We start from the raw sequence: 20,041 nt of genomic DNA on the forward strand, positions 1-20,041 counted from the left end.
ATTTCGACATCGAATTGCTATCGTCTGGCTTTACGTAATGATCCATGACGCTCATTCAGGGTACAATTTAAAAGTAAAAATGAATCGCTTGCTTTTACCAAACCCATCCCGAAATGTGTGTCCTGTATAAATAAAACAAGTATTAGGATTAATAATAATCTTAAGTTAACTCGTCGTAGAACTGTGATCCTGTTCTACTATGGAGTAATAGAACACAATGTCGATAACATTTCGACATCGAATTGCTATCGTCTGGCTTACGTAACAGAATCCACGACGCTCATTCAGGGTACAATATAAAAGTAAAAATGAGATCAGTTGCTTTTACCAAACCCATCCCGAAATGTGTGTCGTGTATATATAAATAAAACAATTATTAAGATTAATACTAATCTTTAGTTAACTCGTCGTAGAACTGTGATCCTGTTCTACCATGGAGTAATAACTCCATGGTAGAACACAATGTCGATAACATTTCGACATCGAATTGCTATCGTCTGGCTTACTTTTAACTATCTTCGAAATGCGTGCCGCGTATAAAAAAAATTAAAGGAATAATTAAGAATAATAACCTTCAGTTAACTCGTCGTTAAATCAGAAAAAAAAAGAAACAAAAAATCATTAAGATGAATAATCTTCAGTTAACTGTGACCCTGTACTACCATAAGTATAATAACTCCATGGTAGAACACAATGTCGATAACTTTTCGATATCGAATTGCTATCTGAATCCTTAGCTCTAGTACAATACAAAAGTCAAAATTAATGAGATCGCTTGCTTTTATTATACCCAACTATCCTCGAAATACATCGGAACAAAATGAAACTTAGTTAAACAGTTAACTTAGAATTGCGACCGTGTTCTTCAATAAAGTCATCACTGACTCCATTGTAGAACACATTATCGATAACTTTTCGACATCGAACTGCTATCGGCTAATCTAGCTAACGAAATCGTACTACACGACGCTTCTGGTCAGGGTAGATACACGTCAATGAGAGCATGTTTTATCACCCATCCTAGAAATGGATATGGGGTAAACTATATAAAAAAAATATTACAATAAATTGTAGGTTAACTCATCATTAGTTGCTATTAATAACTTAACAGTTCAACAACAATGTCGATCAATTTCCGACATCGAATTGCTATCGTTTATTAAATGGAATAACCAGGGCAGGGAGGTATAACAATAATATGGAAGGAGCTAATTTTGTATGTGTTTGTTATCGAAATGTGTAGTATGGAATACACAAAATAAAATTTTATTAAGGCTGTTTCAGTGTGCGGTTACATTAAAAATTGTACTCATTTTCGAGGTACTGTAGGCGCGCCTATGTTACAGCCACCACGCGTCGATACGTTCGTATTCGTAGACTACACTACTGACTGCACTCTGGCCACCGCCGCCGTGGCGACATCGGCCGTGGCGACATCGAACTGTCATCGTTTTGCTAACGAATCTGCTTAACAGTGCTTACCAATACCAGTAAAATACTGCTTTTTTTCATTATTTAATTAACTATTTTGAACTAAAAACATTTAAATAGCTAAAATCTAGTCTTATTCTTAGGCCATGGCCAGGTTTATAATACACACAGACCTAGGCCTAGCCTTGATTAAGTTTTCTTCCAAGCCTAACGTCGTGGGCCTGAGGAGGCTTAAAAGATAGCCTGATAATATTTGCGTAGCCTATAATTTTCGTTGTTAAACAAATATAGGGGGCACAATTGATGGAAAATAACTATGTTTAAGTCTTGTAAATGAAAATCTGTCAATCAAAACATAACACACCCAACAATTCGAAGGGAGATAAACAACTTATCAGCTCTTATCGGGTGTGAAGTGTGCCTGTATCGGAGCTTCCTGGCAACATATATTTGGTGATTTCCCTAATCTACAAAAAGACGTCGACGCGGTAGCGCGTTTGTGTCGAAACTGTCGAACTTTTTTCCAGCGGGCATCTCATGACAAATGATATTGAGGCTAAAACAAAACAACAAACATAGCATATAAAAAAAAACTGTACCATCAGAAAGTTTGAATCTATAATGTATATTTAATACATTGTTTCTTTTTTAATACATTTAAAAACTTTTATCATGCCAATATATATATATACGTATTTACCATTATCATTGTTTTCGTTCATTACTACTGGTAGGTCTTTGTTTGGCAAGATGGAAATGTGGATTGCCATTATTGTTTGGCAGCAACGTTTTGGCCTGTACTAGAGAGTACCACCACTGCGATGAACGCATCTAAAGCAACTTTTTATTACGCTGAAACACCTTTCTATAACGTTTCTTGCCTGTGCATGTCTGTTATAATTCATTCTCTGTATTGGGATTATTAATTGGTGTCATCAACCACTCACTAAAAGAATAAAGCATTACCTTAATAATTGATTGTGAAATTTAAAACATTTTAAATATATTTAATTTGTTATTAGTAGGCCTATTATATTATTATTTACATTAAATTCTAAACCACCTGGTAATAATGAAAATTAATTTGGAAACGAGGAAAATGAGGTGAGGTGCAAAAAAAAACTTTCTGTTTAACAAATTTCTACTTTTTTTTTCTTTTTGTATTTTCTCTTCCAGTTCTATCTTTTCTGTCTTTCTTTTCTCTCTTCCTTTTTACCTTTCAAAATAGGATGGGGTGCGGAGCCTGCTTTGCCCCTTGATATGCCTATGAATAATAATATACATCATGCATGATGCAAATGCATACGGGAAAACACTACCCAAAATAATTGTTGAGTTTATAGTGTGGTGGCTAACTTTGCACTTGATTTGTAGGACTTTTTTTTTTTGTCTTACGTGGGTTCCTCCCACTTTTAATTCCATAAATACATACTGTATATATATACATTAATACATAACATGTATATTCCGTCTATTAACATTTGTTTTAATCATGCATATTTGCTTTCTTTTTGAGTTCATCTTTTTCATTATTATCTCTTAACACTTATGTTCGTCTTGTTGTGTTTCCCTATAGTTACAGGGTTCGTACGCGTCCTTAAATTCCTTGAAAGTCATGGAAAAATAAATCTCTTTTTTCAAGTACTGGAAAGTCCTTGAAATTGGCATTTGTCCTTGAATGTCCTGAAAATTTTTAAAATACAATAAAGTTATATGAATTCTTTTTAATAAAGTTTTGAAAACACTGAACAATAAAAGTATTAAGTATGAAAGTACATGGAAGATAACAACGTTTGTACGTGCCGACTTTTCCGCCGCCGATAAATGCTCGTACATGAAATAGGCTTTCTTATCAGGTTGGTTGTTGACTGCAGAACGCCACTGGCCAGTGATGTTCAGATGACAATCACCTTGAAAAAACTTTGCCCAACTATTCTTTTGTTCCCCCACAGTACATTATTGCATAATAGCTATTACTATTGAAATAAATACTTGGCCCTTTTTGTGTTCCGATTTTGTTTAAACATTAATTTAACGAATGTAATATTGCAAACATGCATAGCATTTTAGCATTACACTTTAATTAGTGACTATACTCGCATTCTATTTATAGCCTCTGATAAGCTATAAATAGAATGCGAGTATAGTGACCTCTCTCAGCGAGGCTCTCTCACACCGCAAGCGCGTATATTAGCGGTCTCTATATGGCTGCCGATGAGTTTTTTATCGTGCGTTTCTCGTCAGTGGAAATCTATCCAACATGCCGCGTACATGCTTTTTTCAAGAGTCCTGGCTTTTTGATAGCAAATTTTCCCCGTGGATTAACCGTGCGTCAATAAAAACGGAGGCAAAGTGTAAACTATGTAGAAAAACATTAGATACTGTATCTCCAACATGGGACGGTCGGCGTTAATATCTCATCAAAACGGAAAAAAAGCATAAACAACAAATGGAGTTGAGGTTTAACAATACGACGCAAGAAGTTAATCAATTTTTTAGTAAGTCCAACCCAACAACATCCACCAGTAAATCTAATAGTACCATCACCAGTATTGAACAACAAGACATACCAGGAACTAGTGTTGATAATAGTATACCGAAACGTACGAACCCAAGTGGCCCGGCGACGATGCAGTATTTCAGTAGTAGTGAGGAGATTCGTAAAGCAGAAATATTGTGGGCCTTATTCATGACTAACCGGCACTATTCGAACAAGTCGATGGATGAAATAAATGAAGTATTCCAGGCAATGTTTCCAGATAGTGGAATAGCTGCAAAATTTAGTTGTGGTGAAAAAAAGTCTGCTTATGTTGTTAATTATGGGTTAGCGCCATATTTTAGGTAAGTTTTGTTTGATATTGATTGATATAGGCCTACAATTTAGATTAAATAAATAATTGTAATAGGCATTTCTGTATTGAGTAATAGCCTGGTGAGTATGAAAAACAAATGTTTTTAGTCTAAGTTTTGTTCATTTTAGGTCATTACTTCTGAAACGTGTTACGGATGAGTCAGATTACGTTCTACTATTTGATGAAAGTCTAAACAAAGGTACACAACTAAAGCAAATGGATATCCATGTCCGATTTTGGGCTAACAACCACGTGGAAACTAGATTCTTTGATAGTACATTCATGGGTTATGCTACTGCTGAGAAAGTCGTCACCGATTTTAAGATATGTGCAGACAAACTAAATCTCGCAAAATTACTTCAAATCGGTATGGATGGTCCAAACGTCAATTGGAAGTTTTATAAACTTCTCTCTGCCGATATAAAGACGAATTACAATACATCAGTTCTCAACATTGGGTCGTGTGGCCTTCATGTAATGCACAATGGGTTTCAAAGTGGTGTGCAGTCAATTGATTGGAAGGTCTACGACATACTGTCTAGTTTACAAATACTGTTCAAAGACACCCCTGCTCGTCGGGAAGATTTTGAGAACGCTACTGGCACACATGTGTTTGGCCTTAAGTTTTGTAAACACAGATGGGTGGAGAATGCTGCAGTTGCGAAGCGGTTTCTCAGTGTTTTTCCGCACCTTAAAACGTACATCAAGCAGGTGACCGAAATGAAAATAAATGACTCAAAAACAAAGTCGTATGACACTCTGAAGGCTGCTTCAGTAGACTTATTTACGGTGCCCAGAATGCACTTTTTTGTGATGGTGGCCACACAAATGGAAACGTTTCTTAAAAAATATCAAACAGATCAACCAATGATACCGTTTCTTGAGAAAGATCTAGTGGCATGTTTGAGAGGGCTATTGAGATTGGTCATTAAACCAGACGTCCTTTCCGGGCTCGTGAATGGCCAAAGTTTCACTAACTTTAATATAGATGAAACGAAAAACCATTTACTTGCTAACAAAGTAGACTGTGGAATATTAGCTTCAGAGCATATAAAGGAGTTGATCAAGAAAAAGAAGGTGTCTGAGTTACAAGAACTCAGGTTTAAAAATGAGTGCAAGACCATGGTTCTTACAATTGTTAAGAAAGTGCTATCTAAATGCCCACTTGGTTTCAGAATCGTTCAAAAAGCGAAATTTCTCGATCCAAGAAATTTTTGTTTAAGTGGTAATGCGCGATCTCTTAATGTTGGTAGACTAAAGGCTGTATTAAAAATATTAGCAGACAACCAAAAAATCAACCATGACATGTGTGATGAAATTGTTAATCAGGCAAACGAATTCTATGATTTTGTTGTGTTAAATAATTTATCAGATTTCACTGAATACGATCCTAAATGTAGAATTGACGAATTTTACTATGACCGCCTTAGCAAAACCACTAAGTATCACGCATTCTGGGGGGTAGTAAAATTGATTCTAATGCTTTCCCATGGCCAGGCGACTGTTGAGAGAGGTTTTAGTGTAAACAAGGAGGTAGCGGCTGTCAATATGTCAGAGAGTACATATGTTTCGAAGCGCGTTGTATGCGGTCACATAGCTTCAGTTGGTGGTGTTTTGTCTGTAAAGATAACGCCCCAATTAATTACTTCTGTGAGTGGGGCTAGGCAACGCTATAATCTCCATCTTGATAATGAAAAACGTAAAGCGGCAGAATCTTCAAAGGCTATTAAGAGAAAATCGACGATCGATGAGTTAGATAACTTAAAGAAAGCCAAAAAAAGATGTATTGCTGATATTATGGGTTTAGAAAAATCGTCTGCAAAGTTTTCCGATCAAGCTGAAAGTAAAGGTAGTCTTACCCTCATTGCCAAAGCTAATAGCTTGCGTAGAACCGCTTCTGAAAAAAAAGAGCAATTAGCTCAACTAGAGGAAGACATTAGACATAAATTAGAGGAAATCAAAAATAGCTAGGCTATTGTGTAGATTAAATTAGCAGAAATTGCTAAGTTGTAAAAAATAAACAATGTAAAAATCTCATGTGTTTATGATCGTTTTGAATAAAGTTCAGAGTGAATTAGAATATGGTTTGATTTCTTTTATTTATACCTTCTAAAAAAAACATACGATATACAGAAACGGCATTTAAACTCCGAATTCCGAACGAATTGTAGAACGTCATCCTATAGTAGTATCAAATTACCAAATATCGTCGACAGTGCAGTGACTATGGAAACATCAGCCTTTGTTCAATACACACCGTGACTACCCTCGATAGGCGCGGAAGTCTGGCGCGGTTCCACAAAGGCTTTACCAGGGAGTTGTTACAACTCTTTACGCTTTACTACCGTTACGTGTCATTTTACTCGATTTCCCACGCCTATGTTTTCAGTACTGTATGTTTTTTTAGTGGCTACAGTTAGTACTTGAATTTCTGAAAAACATCGTAACTACGAATTCATTTTTTTTTATTAATCTGTTGAACTTAATATTTAGGTATAATAATGTCCTTGAAATTTTAAAATGTTGACATTGAATGTCCTTGAAATGTCCTGGAATTTTACTAGCTCACAGGTGTACGAACCCTGTAGTTATTATACAATCCCTTTTGTTCTCATTTAATTTACATAGCCTTGATATCCTTTGATAACTTTGATACTCAATACTTACATAACACATAAATAATATTGTATCTTGTAGCTACTGATTGATTGACTTTTTTTTATGGAAATTTTTTGCATAGTAATATTAAACTAAATTACCGTAATGTTATTATATATTATATGTTATATTATTACTGGCTACGTAATTTTGGCCCTCCTACCTAACAAAAATCCTCATCCTTAAAAATCAATCCATCCTGAAAGCGACGTCCAATGTTTAGTATGTGCGCACGTTGGAATGTAGAATCATAGCCAATATAATAATGTGGTGGGCCCGGCTTTTTTTTTGCACCTACACAAATTTTGCAACTAACCAATATTTCCAATTCTTTACTGATGCCAAGTAGGACACAGTGCATCCAATTTATTGGAAAAGGTGTCGTCATGTCCTGCAATTTAGATAGCATGGTACGGTAAGGAAAGCAATCAATAATTTTATTTTTTCTTACCAACAAAATTGGGGATGGTAACCAAATGAGAACTTAACGTACCGCTTCTCCCTTTATGACTGCCATTTGTGAATTTTCCTTAAAGCCATCATTTGTTCGTAGCAACGATGTTCCTCCCATACAACCTTAGGCATATTTTGCACCCAAATGTTGTACTGCTTCATTTTTCAAAATAGCCGCCTATAAATAACAACACATTCACATATATCTCAGTAAAGATAGAGATGTATATTTGGTTCAAAATGTTCATAATCTATTTACTCTAATGGATCATTTTTTCCTAAAATGACAGGAAATATCGTTTTATGACCAATTGACCATTAACCTGAACTCATCAGTATTTTGCTAACTACTGGTCATGGATACCTCAAACTGGTCTCAATTTGTTCAGAATATTTATTTTTATATTTGCATATAACAATAGAACTTTTTCTCCAGCTGTTTTTTCAGCCCAGAAAATAAAGCCAACTCAATCAAGTCTGTTATACAAAATAAAAGATGGTATCATTAATATTGCATTATAAATAAATGAGTGAAAGCTTGGACATAAAAGCTCATCATTGATTTAATAAAATATGTTTTATGTGAAGATTTAATTTAATACCTGTGAGGCATAAAGTGCATTGGTATAATGTGTATAATTTAATACTCAACCTCTCTTTCCAAGATTAACACTTGCACCATCTGCTCCAAACCTACTACTTTCGACTTCCATCTTTCACCACAGCCTGTAGTAGAGTAGATTAATATAATAGAATATAATACTGTTCTGTGATTACTATCCAGGCCCAGGCTAAAGAATTTAATTAAACTTACCAGCTGCATGAGCATGTTCTACTTCTGTTCAACCAAACGATTTACAGGCAAAAATTACTATGAACCATCATAAAAATTTGATAGTGAAAAAGTTAATTTGCAGCCCTGCCACTTGACTGGGTTGGTCCAACTTTGTCCTGGTCCACATCGGGCTGCAATTACCATACGCTTGAATATGACAACCAGAGATAACCTCACAATTTCGTATTTTAGCCTATGATCAGGACCTCCGTATACAGAATCAAGACTGGTTTAGATAAATGTAATTCTCTTGTCAATGATGCTGCATGGCGGAATGGTTAAGATGCCTGAAAGACAGCATCATTCAAAACAACAGCGCACTGTAACAGCAATAATACACGAGGATGTGTGAGTGTGATGGCGCAGAAACTTGGCCAGTGTAAAAACTCTCATCGACTGTTTTTGGAATGTCCACCTGAAACGAAACTGATGTTGTTAAATTTCCTTCGCTGTTATGATCATTGGCAGCCAGAGTTGTGTTGATCCAGGCAAAAAGGCTGTATAATGGTTCCTCAATTCCTCAAGATTGTATACTTGTACAGTGCTGCACAGGAGTGATTTTCTGGATGGGTGGTTCTTAACTGTCGCTTTTGAAGATCAGAAATATTAAAATGAACACAGAAATATTGGGAGGGAGAAAATGTCACAAATTGCAATAAAATCAGTAGTAGAGTACAGAAATTATAACAAATTGTCTTACCCGTATCTTATACTGTACAGAAAATCTATTAGTAAAACTCATGGCAGTATGACTGAGAGTGTTGCGGGGCATAAACTGATAGATGGCACTGCTGTTCCCTCTTGGTATTTTTAAATTATCCTTTTCATCAGATCTGCCATTGCCATGAAGAGACAAATATATTACTTTTTTGTTAAACCAGTTTCCAAGTACTTACTTGCTACGTTTTGGCTATTTTCAGTAGCCTTGGTCACGCAAATGACGTTGAAATTTTTCGTCATTCGTCATGGTTGGGTGAATTGCGCTATCTCTCGTCTGATGTTCAGCTTTCTGCTGGTGTCCCCCTTTGGATGCTCGTGTGTCTCTTTTTATTATATCATTGTAGATATGGCTCAGTTGAATTATACCTCCACAAATCAGCAATGATGCCCATTTGCCCCTCAAGTATCACCTAACACACTCATCCATCACCGGGTTTTGGTCTGTTGAGGCATCAAGTGTTTGGTCACTGTATATAGCACGCATCAGATGTGATGGAATGTTTGCTAAGCGCGAAAATCTGCAAAGTATTGAAGAAAAAATAAATGTTTCATTAATATTTCATTCCAACCACCATTTATCATCGTTTCAAATGTATACTTTATATATACCAAAATATTAAAAAATTGGCCCTACAGTTTATTTTTTTAATGAAAACCTTTGCCTAAACTGCCTTTTCATCTTAAAGGAATAAAATTCTGGCAATTTTGAACACACAGATATACCATTTTACTCCATCCTGTGTTACTTCAGTTTGGGTTCAGTTTCTCTTACATGTTCAAACACAATTGTTGTGTGGCTGCCACAGTATCTAAAAACTCTGGAGCACTATTTTTACTCATTTTAAGCTGTACGTCAAAACTACAAAAAGAGGTGCAGTTTGTATTCATATTATTTATTAACATCTAACTTTATATCTAAAACGAAAAATATGGCAAGGTAATAAATATTCTTTTTAGGAATTAAAAAATATAAATTTTCAAAAGTCATTTTCTAGTTTAATGAATGCCATTGAAAACTGAATTTAATCATAACCTGTACGAACCTTGTTTATACTTTACATTGTAAATAAATAAAATATGTTTTTTTAAACTGCATCCTTCGTGGATTAGCTGACTAAAGAATTGACTGCCTCTGAGACATCGATATCAATGTTGAAGTGGATAATGCCGTCAATCAATCCTTATTCATGGTACCTGCATTAAGTTTAAACTGAAGTACACGCCAGTTTTAAAAGAACAAAGATGTTCAGGAACATTTCACTATTGAAATAGCATAAGAGGATGGTATGGCCGCTTTCTCCATGAACTTAGCCCTCCACCTGATCATTTCTGCAGAGACCAGTTCCGGTGATGGCAGATCATCCTCGTAAAGAGCTACCGTTGCAGAAATATCCACTTGCCTCTCTATTATTACTGACGGAATTAAACCAAGCAGCTTTGAACTATTTCCAGGTCAGTAAAAATTATCATATTGAGTGACAATGTACAGCAAGAAGATTATCTTAAAAGCTACTGTTTACTGTAATAAATTACCTTTCTTTTAAATGTGAAGTCTGCAGTGTTTCTTTGAATTTGCTGACTTGGCTTTGATAATATCAACAAACAGATCTTTCGCGTATAAATCCAATCCAACGGCAAGGCTCTAGGCTCAGTATAGCACAATACTATAGGTTATCTTAATACAATAGGTTCTATTGTTCTCTAGTTCTTCCAAAGTTGTGTAACTGGTTGGTTGGTTTGGTGCATTCAACTACAGTTCGACAACATTTACATGTCACATTTAAAGACAGATAACATTGGGCAAATATTGGTTGTACAGCAGTAATAGAGGAAAATGGCCAGGAGTGTAACAAACAAAACACTGAACTGTGTCAGTATCCTCATAAAGAGGCTGACACAGGTTTGTAAGAAGTTTACAAATATTACATTTAAAAGAATTCATAGTATTACTTGGCACAAATGATGATGGTACTGGAATGAAAATGGGTGGATGCAAGTTATTGAAATGTTTTGTTGTGTTTTATTTATTGGGCGATGTCTGTTTGTGGAAGGTCTTGCTTCTTTTTCGGGGGTCTTCCTTCCTTTTTTGGTCCTCCAACAAAACACACGCTTCACATGATATTCTTTTGTGTGGTGCCCACTCAGCTAATCTTCTCAATGATGTATTATTGTCTATTTTTTGGAACAGAACCTACACATGTATCAACATCAAGTGACACATCCAATCCGCTTGTCTTTATTTTATTTAATTTATCACCTACATAAAAAATTAATACAATTAAACCCGTTTTTATACAAGGACAAACATTTAAAATGAATATTTATCAACAAAATAGAATATGTGATTTTTTCTTGAAAACTAGAGAAACTCTGTGCGACTTGTGTCAAATATGTGCGTATGAGCTACCAATACATTTCTACGGGAGCCGCTGATAATGTCCTCTATTTTATCGAAATCTAAATTTCCAAACAATCGCACTTAACATGACTTGCGTGTTGATGAAAATGTTGACGATATCAATAAACAACAAGAAAAGTAAGTAAGAAGCGTCCGTACAGTTACTACTTCCATTGACTGTTAACTTAATTATAATTGTATAATTAAAACTACAGTAAAAAGACAACCATGCCTAATCAACTTGGTTATTCGTAAGGTTATACATAATTTAATTTTTAAAAAAAGCCACAAACATAAATTCATTTAAATAAATAATGTTAATTTTAGTTTCAGCAGGGAAAATTGAAAGCTGTTTCTTTACCTCATTGAATACGTTTATGAATTCTTTAATGGAATTCATCATTAAATATGTGGATATAGTACTGTAGAAGTAATTGCACATAACTAAACGGTAAGTTAAACTTTTTAGAAATCACGCAGAAAAGTTGATAATTAATGCCAATTAAGACTTTTTTCCTGAAGCTTAATTTATTATTATCTATGAGTTAATCCCATATTGCCAAAATATTGTCGATATCCTAATATCTTTCAAAAATGTTTAATTTAATTCAGATCTAATTTTATGCATGCAGGAATCGGGAGAAACATCGCAAATTCGGAATCTCACCAGCGCATTGGTGCGATTTGTTAACCTTTTTTTTAATTCCTCAGTGTATTAATTTCATGGAGATCTTCAGGATGTACAGTAATTTGTAACTCTTGTTGAGGGTATTACGCTATTGATTTCCTAGCTGATGAGTGCAATAATAGTTTTTATGCAGGAGATCCTATCAATAGTCACTGCCTATTTATAACAGTAAGGATCGAAATAGCCATTGCATCATCGATATTATAGTAAATGGCCTAGTCCATTTCAATTCAATTAATACAAATCGGCTTGGATACTATAGAAATGAAGCCCTGTTGGCTAAATATGATTCCTTGGAACAGAAACAATAATGTCACCCGATATGTGCATAAATATACCATGATTTTGGATATGATTAACTGGTATCAACAAAATCCCTGACGGCTTAACTACTACAATCATACAAAGTTATGAATGCTCTACTGTAGATGTTTGATTGACAATTGTTTAACTGACTGCGGTAGTGAATGCCATTCCGATAGCAAACAATATCTGAAAACAATTATTTAAACATATTCCTATGTAATGGTCATATTACTAGGCCAACAATGCAACTCGACAGATAATGTATTTATAAAGCTCATGCATATACTATGTCGGCGTCGCTAACAAATGCTTGTGTCATTAGGCATATCCTTGATACGAACATACAAAAGTGGTAAAAAATAACCTCTTAAAACCAGTACTAAGAAATTCTCTGTACTCTGAAGCTGTGACACAAAGTAGAATAAGGCACCCACATACGGGCCAAGTTATAGATTTTTAATAGATTACTATGTTTACGTTTCCAATGCTGGCAATCATCTAAAGTTGTCTGACGCCATGCAATAAAAAAAGGAAGTTTACTATTTAGAAACCGCCTATTCAAAAGAGCAATCTGAATAAAAGCGAACAAGTTAATGTGCATAGTTTAGTTACAAGTTTTTAACGGTGTTATTTGCCTATTAATAATCCGCTAATTTCTATGCTAACAAATTTTTGTAGTAATTTGGGTCTACCAGACCTCTTTCAAGATATGCCTACCTTTGATCCCATATAAAATTGTTTTCTTTTTGAGTCCTTACTAAACCAAAGATTTACCTTTCCCTTAGCTCCAAGAAGAACACAATGCATCTAGTCGACTAGAAATATGGTCACCTCGCACCTGCATAGATAAATAAGTAGTATATAAAAGTGTAATTATGTTTTATATACTACAGTATTGCTCTACTTTATACTATATTGTACGGACTACGTTTGTCTGCAAGCCCTAGCTTCATGGTTAGTTCATACAACTCTCTTTTAAGTTAGGCCGATAAGATTAATGCGTATGCATGTTGAGGAGAAGATACAGAGTTCCAGTCCTGGATGGGTGCTTTTTTTTTAATTCTCACCACATGTTTTCATATTTCGTATAAATTAAGTTCGTTCTTTCATTTATAGCTCATAAATTACGGTATGAATATAAAAATAACTTACAGAATCTCTTGATTACGACTTGTCTCGCATCGCACTATGAAGATAATATCGATGCAACAGACAATTTGTTGCCGTGGCTCCCTCAGCAAAGCACACATGGCAGCCAAACTTGCCATTGTACTGTTTCATATTGCAACAATTGCCTTTGCTGGTAAGTCTACTGCCACAGCCAATAGCCTCGTCTTTTCTACCATAGAATGTCATCATCTCAATGCCTAATAATATGATATTGTACCATTCATGATTCAATATACTATATAAGGTACTGTAATGTAATTGTGTTGCGTTGTTAAGTGTTTATCAAACAAAAATTGCTATTTTTCAATAAATAAAAAAAATCTCGTTTTTAATCTATGATTAATCAATATATGGTTGAGCGTTTAGTCATGCTCCAATAGATTTCTTGGAACAGAAACATTAATGTCACCTGATATGTGCATAAATATCCAATGATTTTGGTACTAACACAATTCCTGACGGCTTAACTACTTGAATATGGTTGACAATTGCATGACAAGATTTAAATTTCTCAATTAATCCAAATGGAGACGTCATTGTAAATAGAAAAAGGAGAATTTTTCCGGTGTCACATTGATCCTCATAATGAAATACAATCACCGTATTGCTACGAGTTTTGTTTTCGCCTCCTTCCCTCTGCATGTCAACACGGAATTTCCTTAGGTGAATCTGTAAAATTTTCCTGTATATTGATAATATTGATTTAATATGTCCATATGTGTATCATCTTCTTTGATGGAATGTATATTGCTTGTATTTCTCATTCTCTTCTCTTGTTCATTTGATATAGTAGTATGCATTCATGTATACCATTACTTAAATTATGCATGGCATTCACACATGCTACTCTAATATATATATAATATATATATATTAGAGTATATTATATATAAATATATATTATAAAATTAATACAGAATGTACACTATCATACAAAATTACAAATGTTCTACCGTAGAAGTTTGGGTGACAACTGTTTGGTGAGTGCTGTGACGGTTACTTCCTTAACTGACTGTAGTAGTGACCTCAGATTTTGTATAATTGACGGTATTTTCCAAGGCTGCACCAATTTTTTTAGTAGCACCTGATCTTCCCCCAACCCCATCCCCAACAGCGCAGATCCGTTTCTAATAGTAGGGGGGGGGGGGGGGGAGACACGTATAAAAATGAAATACTTTGCGATTTTACTTACAATTAGCTACTGTTAGCCCATATATGCGTGTTAGATATTCATAGTCTCCGAATATGAAAACAGTAATTTGTTTGTCTCTATAAAATGAAACGAAGTGACAAATTTAGTTTTATCTTATTTAATATATTTAATATGGGTCACATGTTGTAAAAGAATAATTATACAACTATGTACTAACCTTATTACTGCATGTTGCAAATGTTTAATTTGATTCAAATGCCTTTGTAGGCCTGTCCTCAGGTTTTGTGTAGTGTGTTGCCTCAAAACAATCCACAACAACAGTATTTTGGAGTGAGTTTGGGTGGTCAACATTTGCAATTTGAATCATTTGTTTAAAATTCCCACCCCACCTTATCACCGCCAACTTTTATCCAAAATTGAGAGATGGGAATTTTTCCGTTGTGCCATGTAAGTAGGTTAAGCCTATACAATAATTATTTTTATATTAATTACCACCTTTTTCCAGCCTCAGATAAATATATAATGTAATGTTAATTTTTTAGTGTTAATTGTTTTTTACAATATTCACTTACTTATCCAATTCATTAATTTGTTGTTCCATTAATTCGTCTGTGTGGATTATTGACAAGTATTCAGAAATTAAGTTTCCACTGATAATATGTTCTTGCTGTCCACTCATATTGGCCTCGCATTCTGTTTGTATGCCATAATTCAACCTGTTAGTGGCGGTTTCATCACTGTTGGTTGAATCTAGCCAGCACTCTCAGATATGACATGGTCCCAGCTGTATTGTAAATGAGAGTTCTCTGTTTCGTTTCCAGGTCAAACACAGGATAGTTTGAATAGCCAATAAGTCGCCGATTGGTAATTTGAAAGGTGTAGATAAGAGTTTTTGCAATTCTTTTGGCATGGATTTGATCTCGTCTGCCTGTTGAATATTGGTCTCTTCACCATTGACCTGACCCGATTAACAAATTTGGTTGTGTTTCGAATGGTCCTTTTACCAGCAAGTGAAGAATCTATCCTAGCCTTTGGAACATTGAACTGTCTGGATTGTCTGAAATGATGATTTACACTACTGTAGCCAAAATTGCATTTTTTAAAAATAAGGTGGGGTGGGGGTTGGCAAAAATAATTTTATGCTGGTAAGTTAATAGTAAGAACGCTAAATTAAGATCATGTACATTTGGAAGACACACATTTCCCTTTACACAAAAGTTGGCAGTTGTCTTGTCGTTTGATTGGGCCAACTTGGTTTTTATAATGTGTTGACCTAGTTCCTCCATTATTGGTGTTAGTGGAATGTGTGGAGGATGATGTAATGTCATCAATTGTAGTATTGTTTGAAAGGCTGGTGATATGTTGATGCATTGTGATGTAGACGGGCTAAAGTAATCGTGGTCCAGAATACAAACATGACTGGATTCGTCCCAACATTTAACAACAGTTCGACAACATTGGCATTGTGACAACAGACGACAAATAACACTCTGCAAATATTGGCTGAGCTTCAGTAATAGATTCAAAGTGCACAGGAACATTATATACAGCACATTGCACTGAATCGGCCTCGTCATAGAGAGGCTGAACACAGCTTTTACAAACAATATGTTGACATGGTGGAACAACAGCACATTACAATTACAATTTTAAACTAATTAAATACTGTAGTTCATTTGTACATTAAAAAAATAAATTAACATGTTGAACATACATGTCATACTCTGTTAGGTAGCTAAAAACATGATCTTTTATGTTTGTCAATCTGACAACAGCAACTTCTTCTAGAGACAATCCTTCGATTGAAGAAGCCCCTTCACATTTCACGATTATGTATTTATGCGTTTAGACCAAATGGTCCTTAATTATGTCCTTTTGCTCAACCCGCATGACCCGAACATTATATACAGCACATTGCACTGAATCGGCCTCGTCATAGAGAGGCTGAACACAGCTTTTACAAACAATATGTTGACATGGTGGAACAACAGCACATTACAATTACAATTTTAAACTAATTAAATACTGTAGTTCATTTGTACATTAAAAAAATAAATTAACATGTTGAACATACATGTCATACTCTGTTAGGTAGCTAAAAACATGATCTTTTATGTTTGTCAATCTGACAACAGCAACTTCTTCTAGAGACAATCCTTCGATTGAAGAAGCCCCTTCACATTTCACGATTATGTATTTATGCGTTTAGACCAAATGGTCCTTAATTATGTCCTTTTGCTCAACCCGCATGACCTTTTCAGAGGCAAATAACCCAGGACAGAATCTAAATGTTAGAGAATAGTATGTTATTTGTTTTGCAAAATCTTTTATTTATGATCAAAAGCTTCAGTATATCAAATTGAGCACTAATTTAATGTGTTAATGTTATTGATTATTTATGCTATTATTAATAATTACTAAGCAAATGAATTACAACAATTTGTCATAATTAAAACAATAATATGATTAACATACCTTCGCAAATTGCGTTGCTGATTCCAATTAATGTGGCATCCGTTCATTATTGCAATTCAAGGCATTTTGTTTTTTGCATCCATCCGGCTGTTGTGTAGGGCAGACTTCAGTAAAGTGACTAGGTATTCACAATTTCTCTAACTACACTTTGTATTGTCATAAAGGCGCGTTCTTATGAAAGCCCATTAATGCCATTTTAAGTATATGTTTTTCGAATCAATCCGTTCTAACGAATTAGTAATTTGTAAAAAATGTCCATGGTTAATGTTTACTGCTGAGTTAGAAGGTATAATCAAATTGTGAGTTTCTAATAAATAAAGAAAAGGCAAAAAAAATGTGGTCAGATATGGGCCGTAAAAATTTAGCAAGGTATAAAATTAACGTTTATATATTGATATTTAGGTAAAGTAAAATATAACTATTTTTTGATTGCCTAAAAGAGATAAAAAGAGTTATAAAATAAAGAATTCTGTGGTGAATTATACTTACATTGTAAGGATTGAAAAATGTGCAAGAGTGTATAACATCAAGAGAGCGTACAAAACTTTGCAAGTATGTGGCTGTTGAACTCTCATTTACCAAAATCAGATCTTGGAATTTCATCAATGAAACAACTTTTTTGGTGTTTGGCCAAAGGTCTTCATACATTTTGAACAAAGATTCCTTTGTGAAGTTATCCTTTAAAGGAGAAAGAGCGGGACGCATAGCATCAGCTATAAACATTGGTTTCTGTATTATCTCTTTGTGGCCCAACTCGTTTACTATTCTAAATATGTTTTCTTTTGACACTATCTTTCTGCAATCATGCCTGATTACAGAGACTTTAAATGTGTCGCCAATTGTCAGTCGGTGAAAAAAATCTTGCCAGAACTGTGTAAGAGCATCTTTAAATACACCACTCCCAGAACCTGCCTCGATATCTCCGTTTGGTAAAATCATGTGAAAGGCCGAGTGCATATTCATAATGTTTTCATTTGTGAAAACGTTTATCATGTCTTCTATAACAAAGCTTCTCCGGATAAGAACTACTTCAACAACTTCATTAGGAATTGTATCATCTAAGTGAATTGTGTTATCATCTTAGTTGGGGTGTCTGGTTGCTGAAGACGAGACTGTGGAGATTGTGGAATTTCAATGTTAGTGGCAATATCAATAAATGGAAAGTCAAACAAATTACTAATCCGCTTGAACGGATTCCTAATTTATTTGAACAGATTATTAATCTGTTTAAACAAATTAGTATTTCGAAACGGATTAGTAATCCGTTCAAACAAATCACAACATATACTTTAAATGGCACTTGTTGTATATGTTGCAATTCGTTTGAACGGATTACTAATTCTTTAGAACGGATTACGTTTGAAAAAAATATACTTAAAATGGCATTGTAGTACAGATGTGTTTTTTAGTAATTGCACTTTATTGGCACATTGCTTCAACCACAAGTAACCATAAAGGTGATTACATTGAGTTGCTATGCTTGTTAAGGCACATAACTTTGTAACAGATGTTGCGTTGGTAAATATTAAACATGTCTTCATTTTCCAAGGAGAAGTTGTTGGTCAATGCCGTGCTCTGTGTTACTTTTTTATTGACAAATTGCCCCCAATTTTTCTTTTCATTTTATTTTGTTTTGATCTTGGCCTAGTTAATAAGAGAGATTTAGGAGATAACACGTCAAACATTTGAATGTATGTAGATTGAAAACATACGCTGTTTGTTTGACTATGTCCAAGGGAACCTCTTGAATGGCAGCTATTGTTATATGTTCTCTGGATGAATGTTTCCCTTCTCTTCTCGTACATTGATAGATAATAATTTTTTAAAAGTTGTACTCTAAATTTGCAACCTTGTACTTTTTGTCTTTTTCCTTTATCTTTTTGCCGCATATAGGCGACATAACTCCAAAATTGCATGTTTGTGAAATTCCATAGTTACTGAGGGTGAAAAAATATGAATACAGAATAGTTTGTGAAGCTGCAGTAATATTACACTACAACAACCAAAATAATTGTGCTTAAATTGAGGCTTAGGTAATATATATAGGTAAAATATTTCTTACAAAAAACGCTGCTCGACATTTTAAAATTAATCATTGTTCTTTCTTCAGATATATTTATGATTAATTATTAAAATAATGTCCTTTAATCGCAAAAATACATACAAATCAAAGATAGTTCTTTAATTATGATTCACATGACCATTTAAAATTGTCAATTTTAAACTTTAGTGTGCTGTGTGTGTGTGACCTCAACCTGTTGGCATGCAACTGAATACCCTCTAGAGACAACGTGACTTCACGTAAATTCTTCCCAGTCTGTTGATTCGCGTCGACCAATCAAAGGGCAAGAATCCAAAATCGTTCAACCGTGAGCCCTTATATACTCTCTTTTTCCAGACGTTTTTTGGGTCCAGCAGCTGGGATCTATAAATTATAGTCAAGTTTACAAAGTCGCAAAACTGTTTCCGTTTTTTAGTTTTTATATTACCTTGTTTTGTTTATTATCTTCATGAAACACATGTGTGTAAAAACATGGTTCTACAACAATAGACTTCACGAACCTTCGGCGAAAGTACAAGAAGTGAATTCAAAGTTCGCGCGACCTGCGAGCTCGCGACGTCTGCTATCAAAGTGCGGTAAAAGAAAATTAAGGCCGTGCTAGTTCTTGGAAATTTAACCATTATCGGAAACCGATGTGTCCACTAGAACCCGCCACAACAAATACCACAGCATGAATTTATTCTTGTTCTGTCCTGAACAAATGAAAATGATGGATATAACTAATGACAGCATTACTGCCTTTAGCTATTGACATTCCTTCGTCAATCAAGTAATTAACTTGCTGGGGAATACTCTAACAAGCTACTCCAAATAAGCCACACTTCCGGGGAAAAAGAAAAT

The 20,041-nt window shown here is 34.6% G+C and overlaps 1 protein-coding gene across 1 annotated transcript; it reads right to left on the reverse strand.

Moving 5' to 3' along the window:
• Positions 1–9,149: 9,149 nt before the first annotated feature.
• LOC140046702 (uncharacterized) lies at positions 9,150–15,834 on the reverse strand. Its single transcript, XM_072091410.1, has 5 exons — positions 15,237–15,834; positions 14,704–14,780; positions 13,494–13,708; positions 13,059–13,179; positions 9,150–9,467 (listed from the first exon to the last, which is right to left on the reverse strand). The coding sequence occupies exons 1-3, from the start codon at positions 15,341–15,343 to the stop codon at positions 13,506–13,508; spliced, it is 387 nt and encodes a 128-aa protein (XP_071947511.1). The 5' UTR covers positions 15,344–15,834; the 3' UTR covers positions 9,150–9,467; positions 13,059–13,179; positions 13,494–13,505.
• Positions 15,835–20,041: the final 4,207 nt, after the last annotated feature.

Source organism: Antedon mediterranea, chromosome 4 (assembly GCF_964355755.1).
Source record: "Antedon mediterranea chromosome 4, ecAntMedi1.1, whole genome shotgun sequence".
NCBI lineage: Eukaryota > Metazoa > Echinodermata > Crinoidea > Comatulida > Antedonidae > Antedon > Antedon mediterranea.

Coding starts and splice junctions, on each gene's coding strand:
- LOC140046702 (XM_072091410.1), bottom strand. CDS start 15,343: ATGAGTGGACAGCAAGAACATATTATCAGTGGAAACTTAATTTCTGAA. Junction 14,781..15,236: donor CAAATTAATGAATTGGATAA/GTAAGTGAATAT, acceptor TTCATTTTATAG/AGACAAACAAATTACTGTTT. Junction 13,709..14,703: donor TGGGCTAACAGTAGCTAATT/GTAAGTAAAATC, acceptor TCATATTATTAG/GCATTGAGATGATGACATTC.